This window comes from Corvus cornix, chromosome 5, assembly GCF_000738735.6.
Source record: "Corvus cornix cornix isolate S_Up_H32 chromosome 5, ASM73873v5, whole genome shotgun sequence".
Lineage (NCBI taxonomy): Eukaryota > Metazoa > Chordata > Aves > Passeriformes > Corvidae > Corvus > Corvus cornix.
The window spans coordinates 20,911,528-20,933,441 of record NC_046335.1 but is presented as its reverse complement, the minus strand read 5'-3'; the positions used below and the strand labels follow the sequence as shown (position 1 = coordinate 20,933,441).

At 39.2% G+C, this 21,914-nt stretch overlaps 1 protein-coding gene across 41 annotated transcripts in view; it reads left to right on the top strand.

The window, feature by feature from the left end:
• NRXN3 (neurexin 3) overlaps positions 1-21,914 on the top strand; it is a 982,026-nt gene that overhangs the window by 713,227 nt on the left and 246,885 nt on the right. For all 41 annotated transcript variants that reach the window (XR_005602064.1, XR_005602065.1, XM_039553074.1 and 38 more), the window contains one exon: positions 21,443-21,624. Coding sequence is in view for 39 of the 41 variants with exons in the window: in XM_039553074.1 (XP_039409008.1) it covers positions 21,443-21,624 (182 nt within the window). In the remaining 2 variants the exon portion in view is untranslated. The remainder of the gene's footprint in view (positions 1-21,442; positions 21,625-21,914) is intronic.

Here is a 21,914-nt window from a genome sequence, read left to right as displayed (position 1 = left end):
GAACAGTGTTCCTAATTCTGATCTTTGTGTCCAGCCCTCAGTTCCATGCTCTGTAGCACAAAGGGAAGACTGCTTCCCTGCACATAATAAGGATGCTGAACAAGCACTGCTCCATGACATTACATTAGCCCTTAAAGGCTTAGTGCTGTGTCTGCACAGAACAGAGGCAGAAGCTGGTGCATCTGGGATCCATTTGGCAGTTCCCATTATCACTCATGACTCTGATTGCACATCTTCTTGGCAGCCTCACCTGGGAGAGCCAGGAGTGAAAACAATTCAAAGGTGAACTTAGTTCTCAGCTCTAGAAATTCATGACTCAGTAGCAGCAGTGTTGGAGGCAGTGTAGTTAAAACCTGTGTGGCTTCTCCCAGTGATAAATCTGCCAAGCAGATGTCCTTATTCAGAGCCACGTCAACCGAGAAAATTTCAGCAGTTTTAAATGTGCTAGCAAAGAAAGACCTTTAAAATCTCAGCAATGTGCCCTTGTGTGCTCTACATCCCTTAGAAGCAGTCGGTTGATGAGTTTTTTGTATCCACATGCACAGGTACTTTTAGTGTGTTTTATTACATTAACGAACTATTAAAAAACAAAGGACACACTTATATAGAAATATATGCATAAAAACTCTTCAAGCACACTTCTAGACTGATGTGTAGTGAATAGTAAGGCACCATAGAGAAAAGACAGCATTAAGAAATATTGAAATTACAGAATAAATCAACATCCACCTGTCAGAAGAACAAATTACAATGATCTTTAGTGGTATGGGTCATGTTTCATGATGACTTTCGTCTTTTCTGTCTTCTCTGGATAAGACAGCCTGGTTCACTTAATGTGATTAAAGTTCCCTAGATGATGCATCAAAGTTGTGAAGGCTCTTTTTGTCTCTGGTTACAGAATGGGTAGCTGCCTTTCTATGGTATTTGTCATGTTAGCTTATTGGTGTAAGGAAAGGGGATGAGGATTTGGAATTAAAGCAAAAGCATTATCTGATAGGGCAGTTCAGTGAAAATCAACAGATTACCCTTAGGGGGTTTATTGTGGGTAAACAGTCAATCATAATGTAATGCAGTGTTTATTAATACTGTTTATTTAGTTGCCCTTTGTTTTCATCCTGAGTAATCAAGCTTTGTTCCATCAACTTTTCTCTAAGCACCCTGTATAGACAGAAGGGGAGAGTGAGACTGTGAAACTCATCCAGTGTCCCAGAACAAACCAGCAGCAAGCCCAGGAAAATATTCATGCACCAAATTCCTTAGGTATCATAGTGCCTTAGGAGGCAGCCATCCCAGCTTGCCCCTTCAGAGTGTGTATGTGTCTGTATGTTGAAGAGCTACGAGATAATGTTGCAGGAGGAATTGATTAGGAGTAATTTGCCGGGGGAAGGGAGCTGTATTGTGAGCTGTCAGCAAGTAAAGAAGCAAGGATGCCAATTGACAGGTGGACCAAAGCATTTTCAGTAGGAGGGAGGAGGAAATCGGTTCCAATATGCAATTGCTCTAATTGAGGCTGTGAAGAGATAAATGGGGAAAGTTTGCAACAGCTGGAGACTGCTCTGAAGGAAAACTTTGAGGGTTTGTTATCTTCTCAGGAGGTCTTTTAGTCATCATGATGATGCCTCTGGCAGACATCAGCAGGGAGGGAAAAAAAGCAATGAAACTAAAGCCAAAGTCAAACAAAAGCCCCCAGGTAAAAGGTCCCAGACATATGGTGGGAAAATAAAGAAATAAATATTGCTGGTGATTGCTGGTTCTTTGAACTGCCTCTTGAAAAGAACTTTAAGTACATGTGTGAACAGTGCTGGTTACAAGCTCTGTGTAAAAATTTCAGTCATTATACAGCAGTCTCTATTGGTCACCAGAAACAGTAGTGCTGTACCTGGGGTTTTGGGGCCCATGTGCACTTCTGGAAGACAGTTTTCTTATGTGTCCACTAGAAATGCATGTAGAAAATTTGATTGGGTGCTTAGGCACTATGGCTTTGAAGTGACGATGATTATTTGAAGGCCTTCAGAACTAGGAGGGAAAAAAAAAGTGTGGAGAGAGCTTATCTTCATTAGTGCTATGGCAGTGTTCAGTCAAAGGTTGGACTCGATCATCTTGGAAGTCTTTTCCAACCTTAATGATTCTATGGTCACTATTAATTTCTTGTTGCCCTTGATATTCAGCTGACTACTTTGTTTCTTCTCTTTTTTTTCCCCTTCCACTGTCATTGTGTTACTCCTAGCTGTTCCTTTTTGCTGCCACGTGGAAAGTTTATCTCCTTTTGCACTATAGGAATCTTTGAAACACGCTCCTTACATAAGCTGTGTGTAGAGTACATAGCTTTTTTCCATTTCCTCAGTCAGTCCTTTTAGATGTGGATAATTTAGACTGGAACAGAAAGGGATGAGGTTAGCCAATACTTGCATCTGTTTTTCCTTTCAAATTGCAAATAGATTGATATATTGAGTTTAATTCAGAAAAATACATGCATTTAAGATGTCTGTGCTTCATCATTATTGACACATATGCTGTTGTTGACTGGCTTATTTGTACAGTGGTGGCAGGCAAAATACCCCCATTACATCAGAATCCCCTTGGGCTGGTGCTGAACAAACAAATCACTAAATTTTATTCCTGTACTGTAGATACAGGATGTATCTGTATGTCAGGATCTCCTGTAATGTCCAACTGGATGCAAGTGAATTTACTAAGGAACAGAAGGAATAGAAAAGGAATAATGGTAACTGCAGTATTAGGGTTGTGTGCCTGGGAGCAAAAATAATTTTATTTCAGAATACTGGATCGGTTTTCTTTTTAAACAGAAATACTTTTCCTCAACTTGTGTTGCAGTAGTCTCTAGAGATTCTAATCAATGGCTGACCTTAAGTGGTATACATGTGTAACTAGGAACTTCCAGATACTTTTCTTTCTGATTAAATGCTACTTGACTTACCCATCATTTCATAATTCACTTCTCATGGGTCTTGTTGAAGATAAATGTTATAGGAGAAGATCTGGAGGGGAAAACATTGCAATTATTTTCTTTTCTGCATACAAAGGGTAGCCTGGAAGGAGAAATAAACATGAGCACAGTAATCTATGATGCTAATGTTGCCGAAGAAGTAAAACCAAGTTTTGCAGTTTAATTGAAGGAAACAACTTCGTTAGCCTTTCCCCTTCTAACAAAAAGAGTGATAGCAATATGTTTGCAGTAAGAAAGCACGCTGAAATTCAGTATCTTGATTTATGTAGTACTTAGTGATGGGAATCTCCACATCTGAAAGTGAGAGCTGAGCAACAATGGAAATATATGTTTTCCTGCAAAATTGTTAAGCAAGATGCTGGCATGTTGTTAAAATTGCAGGGTTGGGGGAGGGCTCTTGTGTTTTTGTTAGTTGGGTAAGCATGTGTAATTACTGCTGTCATAAGAGTCTCATGTGAGATTATTGGAATTTATATTTATTCTTTTTTATGCTGGTATTTTCTAAGTATGTTTACTTTGATTCCTTTTTTTCTACAAGATTGATCCTAACTGGTGTGAGGAAAAAATCCAGTACTTTTCTACCCACCAAAGAGCATTTTTTTTTTTTTAATGTTGCAATGGAAAATGAATGTAGTGTATCTGCAAATATGGTGAAAAATAGTTAACTGTCCTAGATAGTTAATAGTTATTTATTCATGAGATACCAGCTCCTTTTACCGGTGGCTGACAGATCTGCCATTTACCTGGTTCTTGCTGAGTCAATACAGAATTGTATGCAGACCATAGTTCTTATGATGCCTGAGCTCAGTGTGGTTGTAGTTGCTCAGTGTCTGGATTGGTTGGTCTTTGATGAGTGGGCAAGTAATGTTATTTTGTTATGCGCTAGCACACGGTCTCTCTTCTTTTCCCTGTAAGGCATTATTTATACCCTCTCCTTGATGCAGTTCAGCTGTAGATACACCAAGGGAAATGAACTTGCACAGGACAGCCTTAAACTCCCTCATCACATATAGCCTAACTTGACCTAACTCAGAAGAGAGGATTGTACATCTTTTACACTCTTTGGTTTCTAGTTTTTTTCCACTGGATGGTCTAGCTGCTATATAAGCCCTAGCAAGTCTTCTATTTCCTTTTGCTCTACCATGACAGTAACTGGTTGCTGATAGACTATGCGTAATGCCAAAATAACTGGACAGAAATGTCTATGATTCTGCTCTGTGTGTGGCTTAAATCTAGTCTGGCAGTGTTATAGGAGGATTGCCTTGAAAAAGAAAGATCCATCCCATCTACTCATGGAATACGTTGTCACAGAAATGTGTGAGCGGTGGAGGGAGTTCTGATACATTCTGTAACAAGTGGAAAACTTCACTGGTAGTGATTTCAGTTTTCCAATGATTGGTTTTCCCCATTATTTCCCCAATACAATATGTTACAGAAGGTATTATATTTGAATATAACTTAATTTGCAAGCAGATACTGCCTTGAAGTACTGCAGTGAGCATGATTTCTTTTATAACTAAATGTACTTGAATTAAATCACTGACCTGAGATGAATTGCTCAGATTTACGCTTGTTGCAAGGTCAGAATGACATTCTCTTTTGCTTCTGTTTGTGACCTTACTGTTCTGTTGTGGCAATTATTGTCAGTTTATCAATTCAGCATTTTTTGACTTATGGGAGAATCAAATGGAGAGAATAAAAGCAAGAGGCTGTTGTTTAAATATAAATAACTTTGAGGATTAGCAAAAGTGACATGGAAACTCATTGGATATAAAAATAAATTAATGTAAAAATGTGTAAAGTACTTCAAAGTCCTGTATGAAAGCCACCTTTCAAAATAACCTGTGAATCTTTGAACAAAGGAAAATGAGGCCATGGAACTGCCTGCACCTCTGAGACCACTGAAAAAAATGGGCTTTTCCTGGAACTTGCTTTCTGTTCTTTGCACACTTTCCAATTTATTAGTACTGAAGGGAAGATGTAACTGTCAGAATCACATGTTGGAAGGACTTCTCTGAAGAAACTGCAGCTCTCATAGGCTTTATGAGTATCTTATAGCAGCATTCACTTATGGAAAGGCCGAAAGAATTCTTTAGTCATCTTATTCTCTAGAACAAAAGAGTGGAATTAGGAGTTGGATTTGGAGCAGAATACCTAAATCAGAATATCTGACCTATAGCTCCAAGTATATGACGTGAGGGAGCCCACTCAACTTTGCTAAAATGAAGAAAATATCAGATTAGTGAACTGTGAGTCTAGACCCATTCCTCAATAAGCAAAATACTTTTCTGGATTTTCAGGAAAATGGGTCATTATGATACATGTACCACTGGTCATACTTGATGTGTTCATGAAACAGACAATCACATAACTCAGGAGCAGGTCCTTTTCTTTCATGAACTAAATGGAACAGGAACTTCTCTTTATGTTTTCAGACTCTGAAATAGATGAAGGAATGCTTGCAGGCCCTGAGACTGAGTTTTCACAAGGGCAGATCTATTTTTAACAGGAATCTTGAGGACAGCATATGTGAAGAGAGGAAATCCTTTCTAAGATAGAAGAAATATTAAGATCCAAGAGCCTACATTGCACTGTGGCACTCTGATCTTCAATAAATACAGTGAGAAATTGTGAGATACTCAGAGAGAAAATAGGTGGGAAAAACAAAACCAAACAAAACAGTCAAAATGTTATTAATGACTGGAGAAAAAAAAATGTAAATGCCATGTCTGCTAGAGAATTACAGAGTAGTTAGCCTAACACCAGTTCCTGGGAAGATTACTGAGCAAATTTTCCTAGAAGCTACCGGCAAGCACACAAAGGATGAAAAGCTAATTTGAAATAGCCCACATGTATTTACTGTGGGCTAATTATGCTTGGCCAAAGTCATTGCCCTCTGCAATGAGACTGGCTCTACGAATAACAGGGGGTGCAGGAGGTATTGTCTACCTTCACTTCTACAAAGGCTTTGATACTGTCTCCTGCAGTATCCCTATGCAACCTTGGAGATATGGGTTAGGTGGGTGGGAAGTTGGCTTGACTTGCTGGTTGAAAGGGCTGTGCTCAATGGCACGGAGTTGATCAGGCAGCTTATGACTACTGATGCCCCTCAGGGATTGATGCTGATGCCAGTATTGTTTAATGTGTGTGCTGATCAAACTGAGTGTGCTCCCAGCAAGTTTGCAAATTATCAAACTGGGGACAGCCAGTGATGAGCTGCAATTCAGAGGGACCTCTCAGAGGTTGGAGAAATGGGGTCATCACGACGAATCTTATGAAATTTGACAAAAGAAAGTGCCAAGTCATGTAGGATGGAGAATTCCTGTGCAAAAGGGGCAACCGGCTGTGTTCCAACTGAATGGAAGAAGGCAACTGCATAGAAAAGGTGTTTAACCATTTGAATTAGAGCCAGCAGTGTGTCCTTATTTGCAGAGCCAGTGACATAGTGATCTACCTTAGCAAGAATGCAGTCAGCTAGCCAAGGGAATGCTTTCCTACCTTGAAGTCAGTTGTGAGACTACATCTGGAGTACTGCATTCAAGTTTGGGCTTCACTTGGCAGAAGGCCACCAAGGTGGTAAAGGTGCTGGGAAGTGCAAGAGAACATGGTTTGTTGAACCCTAAGGGGAGAGAGGGCAGAAAAACTGTGGCTGTCTTTAATTACCAGACTAGGAGTTTATAGATAGGACGCATCTTGGAGATCCACAGAAATAGCATGAGAAGAAAAGGGCATAAGATGGAATGTGGGAAATTGTAACTTATGAAGTAGGATAGTAAAATACTGCAACTGGTTGCCAATGAAGAAGTTGTTGAGTGTCATTTCTTTGAAGTATTCAAAACTGAATGGAAGTAGTTCCTAAGTAATCTGCTCTCATTGACCTTGCTTTGAGTTGGAGGAGAGGGGAAACTAAATGATCTCTACATGTTCCTTCCCATTATCCCATGTTTTTTTGTTTCTAAGCATTTGAGGTAAGAAGGTCCATGTGTTCCCTGTTTTGTGTGGGAGTATAGACCTGATGGAACAGTGCTTGCTAGTTCAGGTTCATGCAAGGTGCTGGATTGGAAATTACTTTTTATCCATAATTTACTGGTTTTTATATTGCATTCAGAAGGAGGCTTACAAAAGATCAAAGATAAATGATCAAAAGTTTGAATAACTAGGGTTTATAAAAATTTTGTCTTTCTGTCTCACCTGACAAAGAAGTCAGGAGGTAAGTGATTATGTACTACTTGCATGTCTCTCTAGCTGTCACCTGTGGAGTTCTGTAGGATGCGAGTGCTGCAGTTTGAGGAGGAATGAGTGACCCTTAACGGAGGGCTTAAGAGGCATTCCAGGCCTGGAGATGAAAGGATGAGGAGCAAATCCTCTGTATTATTGAAGCGTGTGAAAGGCATGAAAGAGCTAGAGGTAAATCAATAGTTTGCATTTACTGCATGGGAGAGAAGGAAAAGATAGACTGGGATTTATTTTTCCAGGTTATTTGAGAAAGATTTCCCCCCCTCCCCACCCTGCTTTAGTGGGGGAAAACCTGAACTTTTTATATATATATATATATATATATATATATATGTACTGAACTTATATATATATATATATACACTGAATATATATATATTTTATATAGAATTCTATGTCTTTGGCACCCTGAAAGATGTACCTGAAAGAAACTCTTCCCTATGTTGTCTCCCAAATAAATGATGTAGTAATTAAATGCTTTATTGGGAATGAAACTGGCAAGTCACAATAAAGTAGTAGACACAGAAGCAAAAAATACTGAAGTTTAGTGCTTACACACTTGAAATATGAGTGAAGAAATATTTATCAATCTTAATCAAAATTTCTCAGTGGGAGAAAAGGTTAAGAGGACATGGCTTACCCATTTTTAGCTGTTTCTTCAGCTTTATTAACTTAGCTTATCTTTCTAGAACTTAACAATACCCATTAAATACCATATGGTTCACTCACTGCTCTAGGAAGTCCATTCTACATGTCTAGATAGGTGTTTTGTAGCAGCTGTCACTGGTCTACCTTAACATTGTGCAGTGATGTGGTGCATTATCCTCTAATATAATGATAGATTAATTTCAAAGGCAAGCAAGTTAAATTTCTCCTATTAGTTTTGTAGGCCCCCTTCAAGAACAGAACATTTCAGGGCATTTAAGATCAAATACTGTACAGAGGTGCAAAACTGTGGTGTTAAAGCATAATTTAAAATGTGTAAAAAATGGTAATATCCTTGTCTGTAATGATATTATGGATATTATTTGTAATATTCATAAGAACTTATTGCTTCTCTGCCTGAAGTCACCTAATGCTTTCAAAATGAAGTGTAGGGAAATCACTGCTGTCATTAGATCGATGTGATCAGCCCACAGAACTTTCATTATCCTCACTTGTGTGACACATGCTATTGCTTTGTGCAGCTGAAGGCCACAGACTCAGGGCCTCTTAGGTGATAATGTATTTTAGTCAAGATTGTAACTGCTGTATTTCTCAGAATACAATAGTGATGAAAAACTTTTAGAGAGTGGCTGGAACACCAAGTCATGAGACTTACTGCTAGCCTCTGCCAGAGGCGAGAAGTGTTGCATTTGCTGAACTGCCTCATGCAATACACGTCTGACGCTGATGTGTTCATCACAGCAGTGGGAATATCTCAGTCTACAAGTACTGTTGAGACTGTGGTTCTGTGTGCCTATATCACCCTGCCTTATCCTTCTGGATAAGGTCCAGGTGCTCCTTTGACACTGAATCTCATGGCAGGAGCTGTTGCTGTGTGTAACTGTAAGATAGCGGCCAGTCTAGGGTGATGTGAAAACTGTGATGCTGAGGTGCTTTCTAGTGAAATGATAAGAAGGAACTATGGTGGATGGCTTTTGTGGTTAAACTTCACCTTTTGCCATGAAGGAAGGGTAGCCAGGCATGGGAGATTACATGTCTCCCTTGAGCAATATTACATTTGTAATGTAATACAATGGGATAGCAGAGGATGCCAGGAAAGAACTGATACCAAAGACAAAGCAAACTGGCTGAGGGGAATGAAGTCCCAGGTCAAGGTGAGCAAGTTATTCAGAACCACTCTGCTTTTTCTCTCCCCTGCTGACTTCCTTCAGATACAGCTGTTCTTGAATGATCACAATCAGTATATCAAAATAAACGCTTTATAGAGTAAGGTAAAAGGAGTTGCTGGCAAGACTGTAAATCCTCTCATTGAACAAATGATAACTCTGCTCAAGAGCCCTTTTGTCCTGGGAGTGTGGGAAGGATATAAATTCTCTGAAAGTATCTGTCAGTCGGAGTTGCTCTGCATTCATCATGCCAGCCCTCTGCATCATTCATGAATGTCATAAGACACTAAAGAATTGTCACTTCATGGTGAGAATGATTAAACAACCATTACACTTGTGTTTTGCTCTGGCATGGTACTTTTAACAGATTGCCTGTATAAAGTTTGCATATGTCCATTTATCCTAGTGGTGGATGTCCTTTCATGGTGGCAAGAAAAAGAGGTAATAGCAAGAAAAGCTGCATATCATTTACAGAATAGTTTGTATGCCCTATTACTAGCTCTGGATACCTACTGTTTGTACATTCCTTCTATGTGACCTTGGGGAAGGTTAGAGAGCCTTGGGAATGGTGAGCTTCCGTAAATGCATTTCTTCTCATCACTGACCTTCTAGTACTTGTGAGGGACAATGTCATATTTGAGGTGAGGTCAAAAAGCTCAGAACTCCGAGTTTCTTTCCTTGATAGACCAAAATGGGCCCCATTTAGTTATAGACGACTAGGCCGTGTCTACAATAACAATCAGCATAAGAGTTGGTTTTCAGAATGAAATTTAGTATCAAGGACCTGAGACCTATACTGCGGGCATTTTGCTTCTGAAGTGTTACTTTGGACTAGCTCTGGTCTGGTACTATAGACTAGTATCTTGTTAAAAGCTGGATTGCATCTTCCAGTTTAGTTTTAAACTAAACTGGAAGATTTTAAGGCGTCAAGCGTGTGTGCTGTGAGACTGCTCTGATGAGAACATGGCTAGTGATGATAGATCAAGAAGTTTATTTCAGAATCATACTAAAATGCTAACAGCCAGCAAAAGGTTAGATACCTGAAAACCTGCTTCTTTTTCCAAACTCTGCTGCTAATTTAGCATATGAGAGTTGGTAAAACTCTTACCTTCTGAGGTTTTAATGAATACCCAGTAGCTGATACTTCTGGCCCAATATTTTTTAGCTGTCAAGACTGAAAATTTAGGTTTGGTCTCTTGCAGTGAAGACAGTAAATATAAACTATATTTTCTCTTTTGGTATCTATGATTAAGGAAATGTGAGCAGGTATGTAAGTAAGAGTGAAGGATTGCCTACAGTTAAAACAAGAAAAACCTTGTAGACTCAGACTGGTCATGCAAAGTACTATGCTACTTAAACCTGAAGTGACTAAATGGTGCTGAGAGAACAGAATTTGTCTTTGCAGTTTTGTTTTGTTTTTGCTTTGTGTTTGGTGTGGGTTTTTTTGTTTGCGTTTTGGGGAATTTTGTTGGTTGGTTGGTTTTCATAGTTTTGGGGTTTTTGTTTGTTTGGGTTTTTGTTTTGTTTTCATCTTTTTGTGAGGGAATTTGTTTTAATGGAATAAAGTGTAGCTTGAGGATAAACACTAGAAAGAGATTCTTTAGAGGAGAGTTGACTGGGCTGAGATCAAGAGTAGCATTTTGGCCTTCATCCATCTTGAGAGGTATCTAGGCCATTTTGTTACCATTCAGATTCTGTAAACCTGTACTGAGCTAACATCCCTGCCCTTCCTTCAAGCCCCAAGTGAGCTGTGAATCCTGCTGTGCTTCTTCTTGCTAACAGCAGTCTCTGTATTCAGCTCCTCTGGCATGCTGCCTTCTGGGCTTCTCAAAGGACATCCTCTCTGTGTGCTCTTTTATCAACAAATACCAAGAAACAAGAAATTGCATCCTGATGCCACCTGCTCTTTGGCAGCAGCATGCAACTAAGAAATGGTTCCATCTACCTTTACTGAATTTAGTCACAGTTGCACCTTATGAAGTAATGGAGTCTCTTTGTAGGTGGTGGACAACTTTTTCTGAAAAGGGTCACAGTTTTACAGGCACTTTTACCCAGCAAATTTCATATTTCAGTTGTGTTTGTAGTTTCTTCTGTCTCTTCTTCTAGTGCATAGTGGTTTTAACCCTTTTGTTTTCTATTTTGGTATCAGTACTGTGGGGGGTTGGGGGGTTTGGGGTTTTTTTTGCAAAATGTTTTTCATACTCTGTAATGCCTAGGAAAAAAAAAATACCTGGCGGAATTGTCCCTGTGGACTTTTTCCTAGATTGATAACTGTCATCTGGCTGCATAAAGCTGTGGGGGCTGAATTTGATGACACAACTGGTCTCTTTACTGAAAGAAATTACTTAAGGATTGAGGGTGGTGGTATGATGTAAGTCTGCAAGGCAAATAGATATAGGGACAGAGTACTGTGCCTTACAGGACAAGAACTAGGGAACATGTAATCTATTTAGCAAGAGCAAGTATGAAAAAGATGATTCTTCACATAAAAAGGGGATCCTTTTTCACTCAGGCTGAAAGTGACATCAGGAAATCTCTAGTCCAAACCCTTGCTTGGAGCAAGGTCAGCTGTGAGGTCAGATCAGGTTGCTTGGGGTTTTATGTAGTCATATCTTCAAAACCTCCACACACAGAAACTCTAAAATCTACTTGGGCAACTTCTTTGCATGTCTTTCCTTGTGAGGAGAAAGCTCTTTCCTGCTGTAGAGTCAGATTCTCTTACTTCGAAGTACAGCAGTTGCATCCTGCTCCTCAGCTGTGCACCACTGTGAAGAGCCTGCCTTTGGCTTCTCAAGAACCTCCTTGCAGGTGCTGTGAAACTGCCCTTAGGTCCCCTTGAAGCTGTGTCATCTCCAAGCTGATAAAGCCTGAATCTGTTGGCATTTCCTCATGAGGCAGGCACTTCATCCACCCAACTGCCTTTGTGGCACTTCAGTGAACGTGCTCCAGTTTGTCAATCCAAAATCAGATGCATTATTCTAGATGCAGTCTAACAACCACTGAGTAAAGGGGAATAATCATCTATTAACAGCCCCAGGTCCTGTTAGCAGAATGCAAGATGCTGTAGGATGCCTCTGCTGATAGGGCCCACAGCTGGCTAATGTTTAACTTGCTACATCAATGGCAGATTTGTTTGAGTCATTGCTAAGGGTTTGTAAGACATTGTGAATGCAAAACTTTTAAATGTATTCAAAGACAGACTGGATAAGTACTTGAAAAATAGATCTCTTTGGGATTACTGTATAAACAAACCACATGAGGCCGAGTTAATTGATGAAAAGGCTCGTGGTCTGAGTGCATACTTAAAGGAAATAGGCTTGCTCTACTCTTAGTTTTCCATGTGTATCCACTTAGGATCAATGCTGAAGACACGACAGCGATTGTTGTCTGAACAATCTTGTTGTTGTAATGGAAATTAAAGTATTGCTGAAATATTTTCTGTGTTGCAATCTTTTATGTTTAAGCTGGTGTGCCTATGGTCATCTTGCATCTGTTTTAGTCAGCAGCTAATCCCTAAATTCCTTCTGAGATGATAAACATACCCAACATGCCCCATGGAAAATTCATATTTGGAAAAAAACCTTAATCTTCCTGGTATCCCAGATTTAGAGGAATTCATATTTCAAGCATAAATTATCTTGGACCTTCAAGTAGTTCTAGAAACACTCCCTGGCTCTCCTTCTTTTCCTCTTCCAATCTTTTTAATGCAGTGTAACTAATAAGAAGTAGCATACTGTCTGATCCAATTGTTGGCTGATGCACACATACTGGGAGGAAAGTGACTTGTATTAATTTGCTGTCATTAAAGAAGACAAACACAGAAAGCAGGCGTTATCCGAATTGCTGCTTCCGTTTTGTGTTAGTCTTGCAGCTTTTATAGCTCCTCCTCCTTTTTATATAGATGCTCCTTCATATTTTAAAGTGTGAAAGGAATTTCAGTTTCATGTCAAACAATGTCTGATTTTTTGAGATAAATGTGGTGTTCAATTTCAGTCTCGGAGAATTTGTCAAGGAAGAGTGAGCATCCTAAAGGAAGTAGAGCTAGTTCATAAGAACTCTAAGCACAGAAGCTTGCTTTTCTTTTTTTCTTTTTTGAGGATTAGACTGGAAGCTTTGCATTTTTCAGGGTTTTAAGTTTTCTTTATTCTTAGGCAATTTAAAGCTCTTGATAAATAAAAGGATGTTTCAGCAGTTGTATCATAGAAAGTATTAGGCCTGTCTTTCCTTCCTCCCAGGAAGGATCCTGTGATGGAATGGTCAAGTGACCAGATGATGATGGTGATTAGATCCTGTAACCTTTTCAACCCCCATCTCCTTTTTTTCAATCAAGCAGGTGTTTGTATTAATAGACCTTTTAAACTCAGGTGTGGAAGACACAGCAACGGAGTCACAGATGTACAAGTGCCAGAGAGGATCTTTAGGTGAAGGAGGAGTAAGACACTTCATCCTGATTGATGATACTCAGTTTTGATGACACTTAAATTTCTTGATGTGTGTGATTGAGTGGCAGTAACTCACAAGATGTCCCTGGGATATCCCGATATTGCAGATCATTCATATAATGTAAGAACATTGGTGTATATGCTTGAAGGCAGGGGATGTGTCAATGGCTAGCTTGGTTTTGATTCCTGAGATATAATTAATTCTTTTGTCTAAGAACTCTTTTTATTTGGTGTGATGTATAGTGAGATAGGAAGAAGAGGAGTAAAAGAGGGATTAGGATAACAATGTAATTGAAGTTTAGGATTGAGGGCAACAAGATGATAGCTTATAAGGGGAGAAGGAAGAATAGCTGTTGTCAAGACTGATGCCTTGGTAAATATGAAAGGGCAGAAGGAATGGGACAATTCTCTCTTGGTCTTTTTTTATTCTCCATTATTAATTTGTTTAATAATGGTAGCTGGAAGTGCTATCATGCATCTAATATAACTGTGAAGCAAAGAAGCTGTATTACGCTGAATGCAATGCATTTAGTGGACAAGACCCACAGGAGTAACTTTGCAGGAGCTGTCAATTGAAAACACCTCTTAGGTCATCTCTAGGCAATATAGATGTTTCAGCATACCTAGAATTGACCCAGTTGAAGTGATTTCAAGTAATGAAGAGTCAGCTAAATCATCCATGCTCTTTGAGAGGATATTGCAAAGCTAGGTGAAAACTTTGCCTATTTTCACCATTATTGTTGTTAAGGCATATGGACGCGGTTTCCTTTCTTTGACTGTCCTCAAAACATGCTTTTGTCATTCTCTCACTCTTTTTACTCCTAAGAAATTAATTTAATGGAAATTTGGAGTTGTACAGCATATGTGTAGTCTATTTGAGGTGGCCAGAATGAGTTAAGTATTAAAAACAACTTTCAGAAGCTTCATTTTTCACTCAGCCAATGTTCATCCTTTTGGCAGTGTATAGGTTTCAACTGATGTGTTTTATTGTTTGCATTGTGATGTTATAAACTTTTGGGGAGCAATAAATAGATGTCATTTGAAAGTCATAGTTCTCTTTTCTGGTTTATGCATGTGTTGTTTGCTTTAACTCCCTCTTAGAGCTGGTGGTCAAAGCATGGATTGTTTTTTCTCGAGTGTAGCAAGTATAAATAAATAAGATGCTGAACTGTGTGGCCAAGTAAAGGCCTGAAGAACTACACTACAGTTGTTTCTCTGACTGGAAATAGAGTGGTCAAATATGGAGTCTACCTTAAGCTGCAAACATATGGCCAGGAACCTTAATTTTGGGGGCAGAGATCAAATCAGTCTGATCAGATTTCTGGGAAAACTTCCAATCTATGTTATTAGAGTTTTCTATTAGAATAGAAATCGGTCGCAGCAGCTCTTCCTTGTTGCTTTGTTCATCTCCACTTGCGAGGGTTGAATAGCTCTCTATATACCGTGTTTTTTGGAACTGCTTTTTTATTGTATGACCAAATTATGATGTTTTCTGCAGCAGCAAATTTTGTCCCCTTACTTAGTTTCTGCAGATGTTTGCCTGATCTCTTCTCACTTGCTTTCGTGCCAGTATTCTAACCTGCATTCCTTTTACATGCATTTTCTGGTGATGGAAATAGTAAATGAACTGCCTAGTCCAGGTACAGTAAGATAAGGGTCATCCTTACTTTTTCTTGATGTAAATTTGGAAAAAGCTCTACCTTTTCTTATTAAGATTTTGTGGGATTTTTTTGAATGTCTATGTAAACTATCAGGTCTCCATTATTTAGTTATGCCTTCAGAGGGCTGATGATTAAAGGGCTGCTAATTACAGGTGTTACCAAGGTTTCATTCATGATGTGAAATGGCTCTTGATTTGCTCATGTAACCTATGGTCATGCACAATATGTTATTGATTTCATCCTTTGACAACATTGCTTCTTGAAAATTACCTAAATTTCAGTTTCCTGCCAAGAAAGAAGAGCAAAATGCCATCGTCATGAATTTTCCTGTAGTTGAACTGATAGCTTCTTGTTAAATAGCAGAAGGTTATGATTATTAATAAACATGTTAGGACCTTTACATCAGCATATGAAATACTCTACAAGACTCATCTGAACTACTGGACTAAGCAGAATAAAATATAAATAAAGTTTCCACTCCTTTTACAAAAATATTAAGAAGTAAAATAATATCTATATTTGTTATGGTTTAGAAATGGCATTCCCCAATTTAGTTCATGGTATTCTATACCACTTATGTCATGCTCAAATCTTACACCTCCCAGCTGTACATATATAAACACAAGCACAGATACCATTTCCATAGTCAATGGCTCTCCCTCCAAGATGTCTGTTAAGGTCATTTAGTCCATGTGGGTTCTATCCATCCTAGACATCTTCCAGGGCAGGAGGGCTGGTGTGCTGTTGGCTGGTTGCCAGCTGCATCACAAGCTCATGACTGGTGTAACTGAAGCAGTCCATCCTCATTGTCTGTGGTACTTATGGCATACAGTGGCAACATCATTCAGCAACCAGTATTATAAAATTCAACATTACAGACTGTTCTCACACAAAAATCGAATTCCATTGAGGTACACATTGTATTTCCCTGTTCCTCTGCAATACCTCTCAAGTACATCCAAGTCCCTGAGGAAAATCAATCTCACAGATAGATTTGCCTTTGCTTGACTCAGGACTAATCCAAACTGTCTTCCCTAGCCCCTTTCTCATGTGTGCAGAGACTTCATCCCCTTCTGGTTTGTGGAGGTTATGATTGGGCAGGGCCAGCTCAATTGGTAGGCCTTCTGGTGTTCACTAAACAGGTGGCCTTCACTAAATGTAGATCCCAATGTTTGAGGGTCCCACTACCATTGATTTCAATGTGATTTTTAACAGTCCATTTTACTGTTCAATTTTCCCAGAGGCTGGTGCCAGATGGGGAATATGATGCACTCACTCAATATTGTGCTCTCTGGCCCAGGTGTCTACAAGGTTATTTTTGAAATTAGTCCCATTGTCAGACTCAGTTCTTTCTAGGGTGCTGTGCTGCTGCAGGACTTGCTTTTCAAGCCACAAGATGGTGATCCAGACACCATCACTCACCTGTGGCATGAGGCACAGGGTGTGTCTCCAGAGCTCATCTCTGAAGGTGCCACAGCATTCTCCTTGCAAATATTCTGTCACTTTATCAGGGTCCTATAGTTGTTCAGGGGTGAACTTCCAACTCACTGGAGTAGAAAAGGCCTTTAAAAAGTGGCCCATGCCCTCCAACATTCCATGCCGCTCATGACTATCCATCCTTGGGGCAAATTTTTGAAAGGTACTCAAGTAATTATTGTAGCTTTTGAATTGGCCTGGGTTCTTCATAATTTGCATCCTAAAGGTACTTTTTGGTTGTAAAAATATGAACTGTAGCATTTACACTATGCTAAACATATACTCTCCCAGTGCAGAGTTGCTGCAGGTAACCCTTCAGTGTATATGCATTGTGTTACCTACCAAATGCTGGATTTTCTTGGCCACAGGGAAATGAGTGTGTGTGCTGTGCTGTAGCTGAGGCAAACCAGGCTTTTGATGGCTTAGTAGATGCAAATAGAGAATTTGCAATCAATTTTTTAATGTGGGGAAATTCACAGGAGGGTGGGGCGCAGAAGTTTTAATTCGTGCAAAAGTAACAGACTTGCTTACTACTACTCTACTTTTACTTTACTATTTTCTTTCCTACTTTACTTTGCTGCAGTTGTACTATGTTGATTGAAGGACGCTGTTCCTTAAAACAGGTTTTTGAAGTCTTTGGGCAATGATGAATTAAAATGACAGGTGGTAGTGCTAACTTAAACTAAATGCTTCTTAAAACACCTCATTTGTAGGCTTTATTTGCTGTGGCTTATAACCTTGATTATGACTTGTCTGTTAGGAGTTTTCTGTGAGGAGTCTTTGCCTCAAACTATTTTATTTTGACTGAAGATTAATAATATAACAGCTCTGTTCATGAATACAACTAGCAAATACATAATTTACCTACTCTAGATATGCAGACTACATTGTCACATATGTTGTAACATACCCATCTTTGATGTTTAAATCTCTAAACACCAATGATATAAGTTAGAAGTTACGTAATTTCTGGGAGAAGTCAACTGCCAGTCTGCCACACTAAGTTTTGTGAGTTTATAAGCTTTGTATACGCTAAACATGTAATGGTGTCTTAGTAGCTTAAATCTGTAGGGAGTGTTTCCTCTCTATATATGTCTTCAGTTCTCTGAGCTCCCAGTGCTGACCAACTTGCTGCATGCAACATATAGAGTAGCTGAAAATATTCTACTTCAGTTTGTTTTTATGTGTTGCTACAGTAAATCTGGCCCAGGGCACTGTGACTGCCACAAAACTGACTGGGGAAATAATTTTGTGTTGCTTGTATCCTTGATTTTATTATTGTTCTTTTTTTGCATGGTATTGGTTGAATTTAGTGTTATATAGTTGAAGTGGTGAAACACTGTAACAACAATACATTGTATAACAATGCAATTAATCAGTCCTTCAGACTTTTCTATTGTTAGGGCACAGTTGGTGTTGTACTTATTAAAGGAGTTACATAACTAAACCTTGAACAGTGAGAAAAAAACTAAATATGAGAGTGTAGTCTACCGTCTGTCTTGAATGGAAAGTGTCTTGGAAAAAAAAAAGTGTTCTTGTCTAATAAAGAAGTGTGTAACAGAGCTTAGGTACAAGAAGATTTCAAGATTAACAGACTTGCATCTTACCAGCTTTTTTTAAAATTAGAATTCTTTGGTTAATTATTCTACAATTCTCTGCCACACCACAAAGAAAGGATAATTGTTGATTTAAGATCAGAAGGGACTGCTAGTGGTAAACTGGTCTAGCCTGCTCACTCACACCAGCTTAAAGCAAGTCCAATCAGATAGAGGTGTCCAGGCCTTGTCAAGTTCTGGTGAAGCTGAAATCTCCTTTCCTGAAGTCTAGGGTTATAATTTGCTTGTTCAAATCTCTTGAACTTTATAAACTCATGGTTGCTGCAGGCAAATAGAAGTATTTAAGTCAAGTGTGTTTGTGTTGCATGGCTGGGGTTTTTTGTTACTTTTTCTTTTTATGTGATTGCAATGTGAAACTAACTCTTGTTATACTTCCACTTGATGGATCTTATGTTTCCAGACTGGAATGACTATTTTGTTCATAATTTGGGGAAAAAATTATACTGTCACAATGTTAATATGCATCTCTTTCCAAACACGTCAATGGATAGCCTGTATGTCCTCAAAATGTTGGTGAAGGGAGGGACATTGATGTATCCGACAAATGTTGTGTACATTCAGCTACACACAGATAAAGCAAGTGGCCCGTCTCTTATTAAGCAGGTATTTCTGACCTGGGAAATAAGGAAACAAGTATTGGCCAATCAGACTTCTGCTTACAGGTCTGTTCGGGTTAGTGCAGCTCTGGTTGTTGTATCTGAATTTTCTTTCAAGAGCTCAATGCCTTGCCAGAATATATGACTGCAGAATGCATCACAGTAAACCCCTGCCATATTTAAGGTAAAGCTGGAAGCCTGTGGATCAGCTGAACTCCAGAACTGAGTTGACATTCCCAGCTGAACCAAAGTACTACATGTCTTCATGAAGCATTATGTGGAGCCATCTCACAGAAAACTGAAATAAAACCCGGCAGAGGCAGGTTTAGACTGTGTTATTTCTTTGTGTTTCTGATCCTTACCTTAGGAACCTTGGTACCTCAGTACAGAGTACTGAATATTGTCAGGTTAGGCTTAGAAGCAAAATCTATGCTCTGTGAGGAGAAAATAAGATCTGTTTAAGTAGTTAAGTCTCATGAAAGGCCTGTGAGGACATAATTGGTTCTAATTGGCTCTCATTGGAGGACTGACATGGTCCACCTGCAGCCAAATGGTTCTTAGGTAAAGAAATAATCTGCCTTCATAAAGAATGAAGAACTCACCTCCAAGCTTGTCTTTGCTGCTGAAAGGCCTGATAACCAGTACAAAGAAAAGGAGGAGAGCTTTCAAGTCAAGTGAGAGTAATTTTGGGAAGTGGGTTTTAATTTGTGAAACCATCAACAATGAGTAAATCTAGTTTTGCTTACCACATTGCTGTGCCTAGTTTTAGTCTGTAGTGCAAAGACACACAGAAGTTACAGAACAAACTGATAAACTGAAGGAGTATATTTGTAGTGTAGTTTTAGGGGGGCTGTTGTTATGCCTGTGCATGGGGGCAGGACACGGATAATTCACTACCTGGTCATCTCCAACTGTCTAACCATAAGGTTCCAGATAGAGCTGGGGATGTTTAAACAAATGGACAAACAAAACCTCTTTCTACACATCTTAAAATAGTCATGCACCCTCTATCTGGAGTTTAAAGCTGAATGAGGAAGCTGAGTCTATAAAATTATTCTTTCTATAAAATTATTTCTATAAAATTATAGACTATAGTCTATAAAATTATTCTTTCTGAAACGGAAAAAGTGTATGTGCACAGTTCCAGAATGCCAGAATGTGCTCTTTTGGTAATTCAGAATTATGACTGAAATTTCCTTTTAACCCTGATTTCGAACACATTTGTCTGAATTTACTGAGGGCATGTTCTGTTGGATGTGCATAGGCCTGGAAGGGAAGAAGAAAACATGATTGATTTTCACTCTGTCATTGAGTCAGCTGTTCACAAATCATTTCATTTCTCTGTGGCTGAGTTTTTGATGTCTGTTTTGGTAATGTGTTCTGAGATGTCAGAGTAAGCCTCTTTAGCAAGGGAGAAGTGTATCAATTATTTCTACTAATATGCAGCATTCATTTGGAATTCAGGTCTCAGTGAAGCTGCAGCTTTGTAGGCAAGTGTAGAAATTACCCTTATATGATCCCACCTGTTTCTGTATCTAACTACATTTACTCTGCACAAGGTTGCGTGATACATGTTGCTGATTGGTATGGTGCAAAAAAAAAAAATCCTCAGTTGTACTTTCACTCGGATTAGAAAATGTACCCAGTAATTGCCTGTACTTTCTACATCTATTTTATCCTTGTTGCAGTAACAGAAGCTGGCTGTTTTTGCTTACTGTTCTGTAACCATTGTAATGGTGCTCAGAAAAATGAGGTGCAGTAAGTGACTGAAACATGGAGGAGTGTTGTTCCTGGCCTGCCTGTAGATTTGGACGAGACAGGAATTTTAGATATACTTTCCAAGAAGCTCGGGGGCTGATTTTATAACTGCTGAGTTATAAAATCTTGCTCCTAACTTGGAGTGTTGAGTACAAGTCAGAATGTGAGCTCCAAACTCTTTTGCTTCTCAGCTTCCTCATCTGCGGCAATAATTCCTCACTTGCGTTACTGCCTTCCTCAGCTCAGATGGCCCTCACGAATGTGGGAGGACAGTGTTCAGCATGGGAGAAGTTTGGTGTTGTCCTTAAAAACAAGGGCAAGGAACAAATTCCCAGGCTCAGTGGTGACAAGACAAATGGTGCTGGAAATATGTGGACTAGATATCAAAAAATCTCATGAAGTGTTAAGAAAATTGTAGTCTCCTACTATGCATTGAATAGTCTTTAGCTGACGGCAAGTCCAACCTCATGGATAAATGCTAAATATTGCCTTTGAATCACCTTATAAGATTGAATCCCATGCTTTTGAAATGGGAGTGGCTTGTGGTTTTCTCCCCTGAACGACAGTGTCCAATCCAACCTTGTCTTGGGTATTAGCACTAATGAAATAATTCATTCTTTACAAACTGTCTTGATAATTCTTGATAAACTCTTCACTTATCTTTGTCTTAAATGCTGCCTGTCTTTATTTAGGAACTAATAATGCACTTCATCAGGCCTGGCCAGCAGAACACGTTGATTTCACCCCTGTAACTAATGAAAGCATGTGCTTGCTTAAGTTGTTCCTCTTGGAAGTCATAGCATTGCCACTAGACTTGGCAAAACTAATATGTTTTTCTTTGTTTTTTTATCTTGTAGCTGGTGCCACATATATATTTGGGAAGAGTGGGGGTCTCATCCTGTACACCTGGCCAGCTAATGACAGACCAAGCACAAGGACGGACCGTCTTGCTGTGGGCTTCAGCACAACAGTGAAGGATGGCATTCTTGTCCGGATTGACAGTGCCCCTGGGCTCGGTGATTTTCTGCAGCTGCACATAGTGAGTATAGACAGGCCCATGTCTCTCCCAGACCTGGGTTTCTCTTAACTGGATATGCATTTGAAGAAAACTGTTACTCTAAAATACTGTGTGTCATGTTCTGTACTTTGTGTCTTCAATTCCCGTCAGATTAAACTGCTTATAGTAGTTCTTTATAGTTTTGTAGAGTTGCTGAATGGGATGCACAGAGAATTAAGTCTTGATGCCGAAAGAAACTGGGGAGGGAAGAAACAAACAAAACGAAACTCAAAAGCTGTATGTGATTCAATAGTAGGATTTATTCAAAAAGT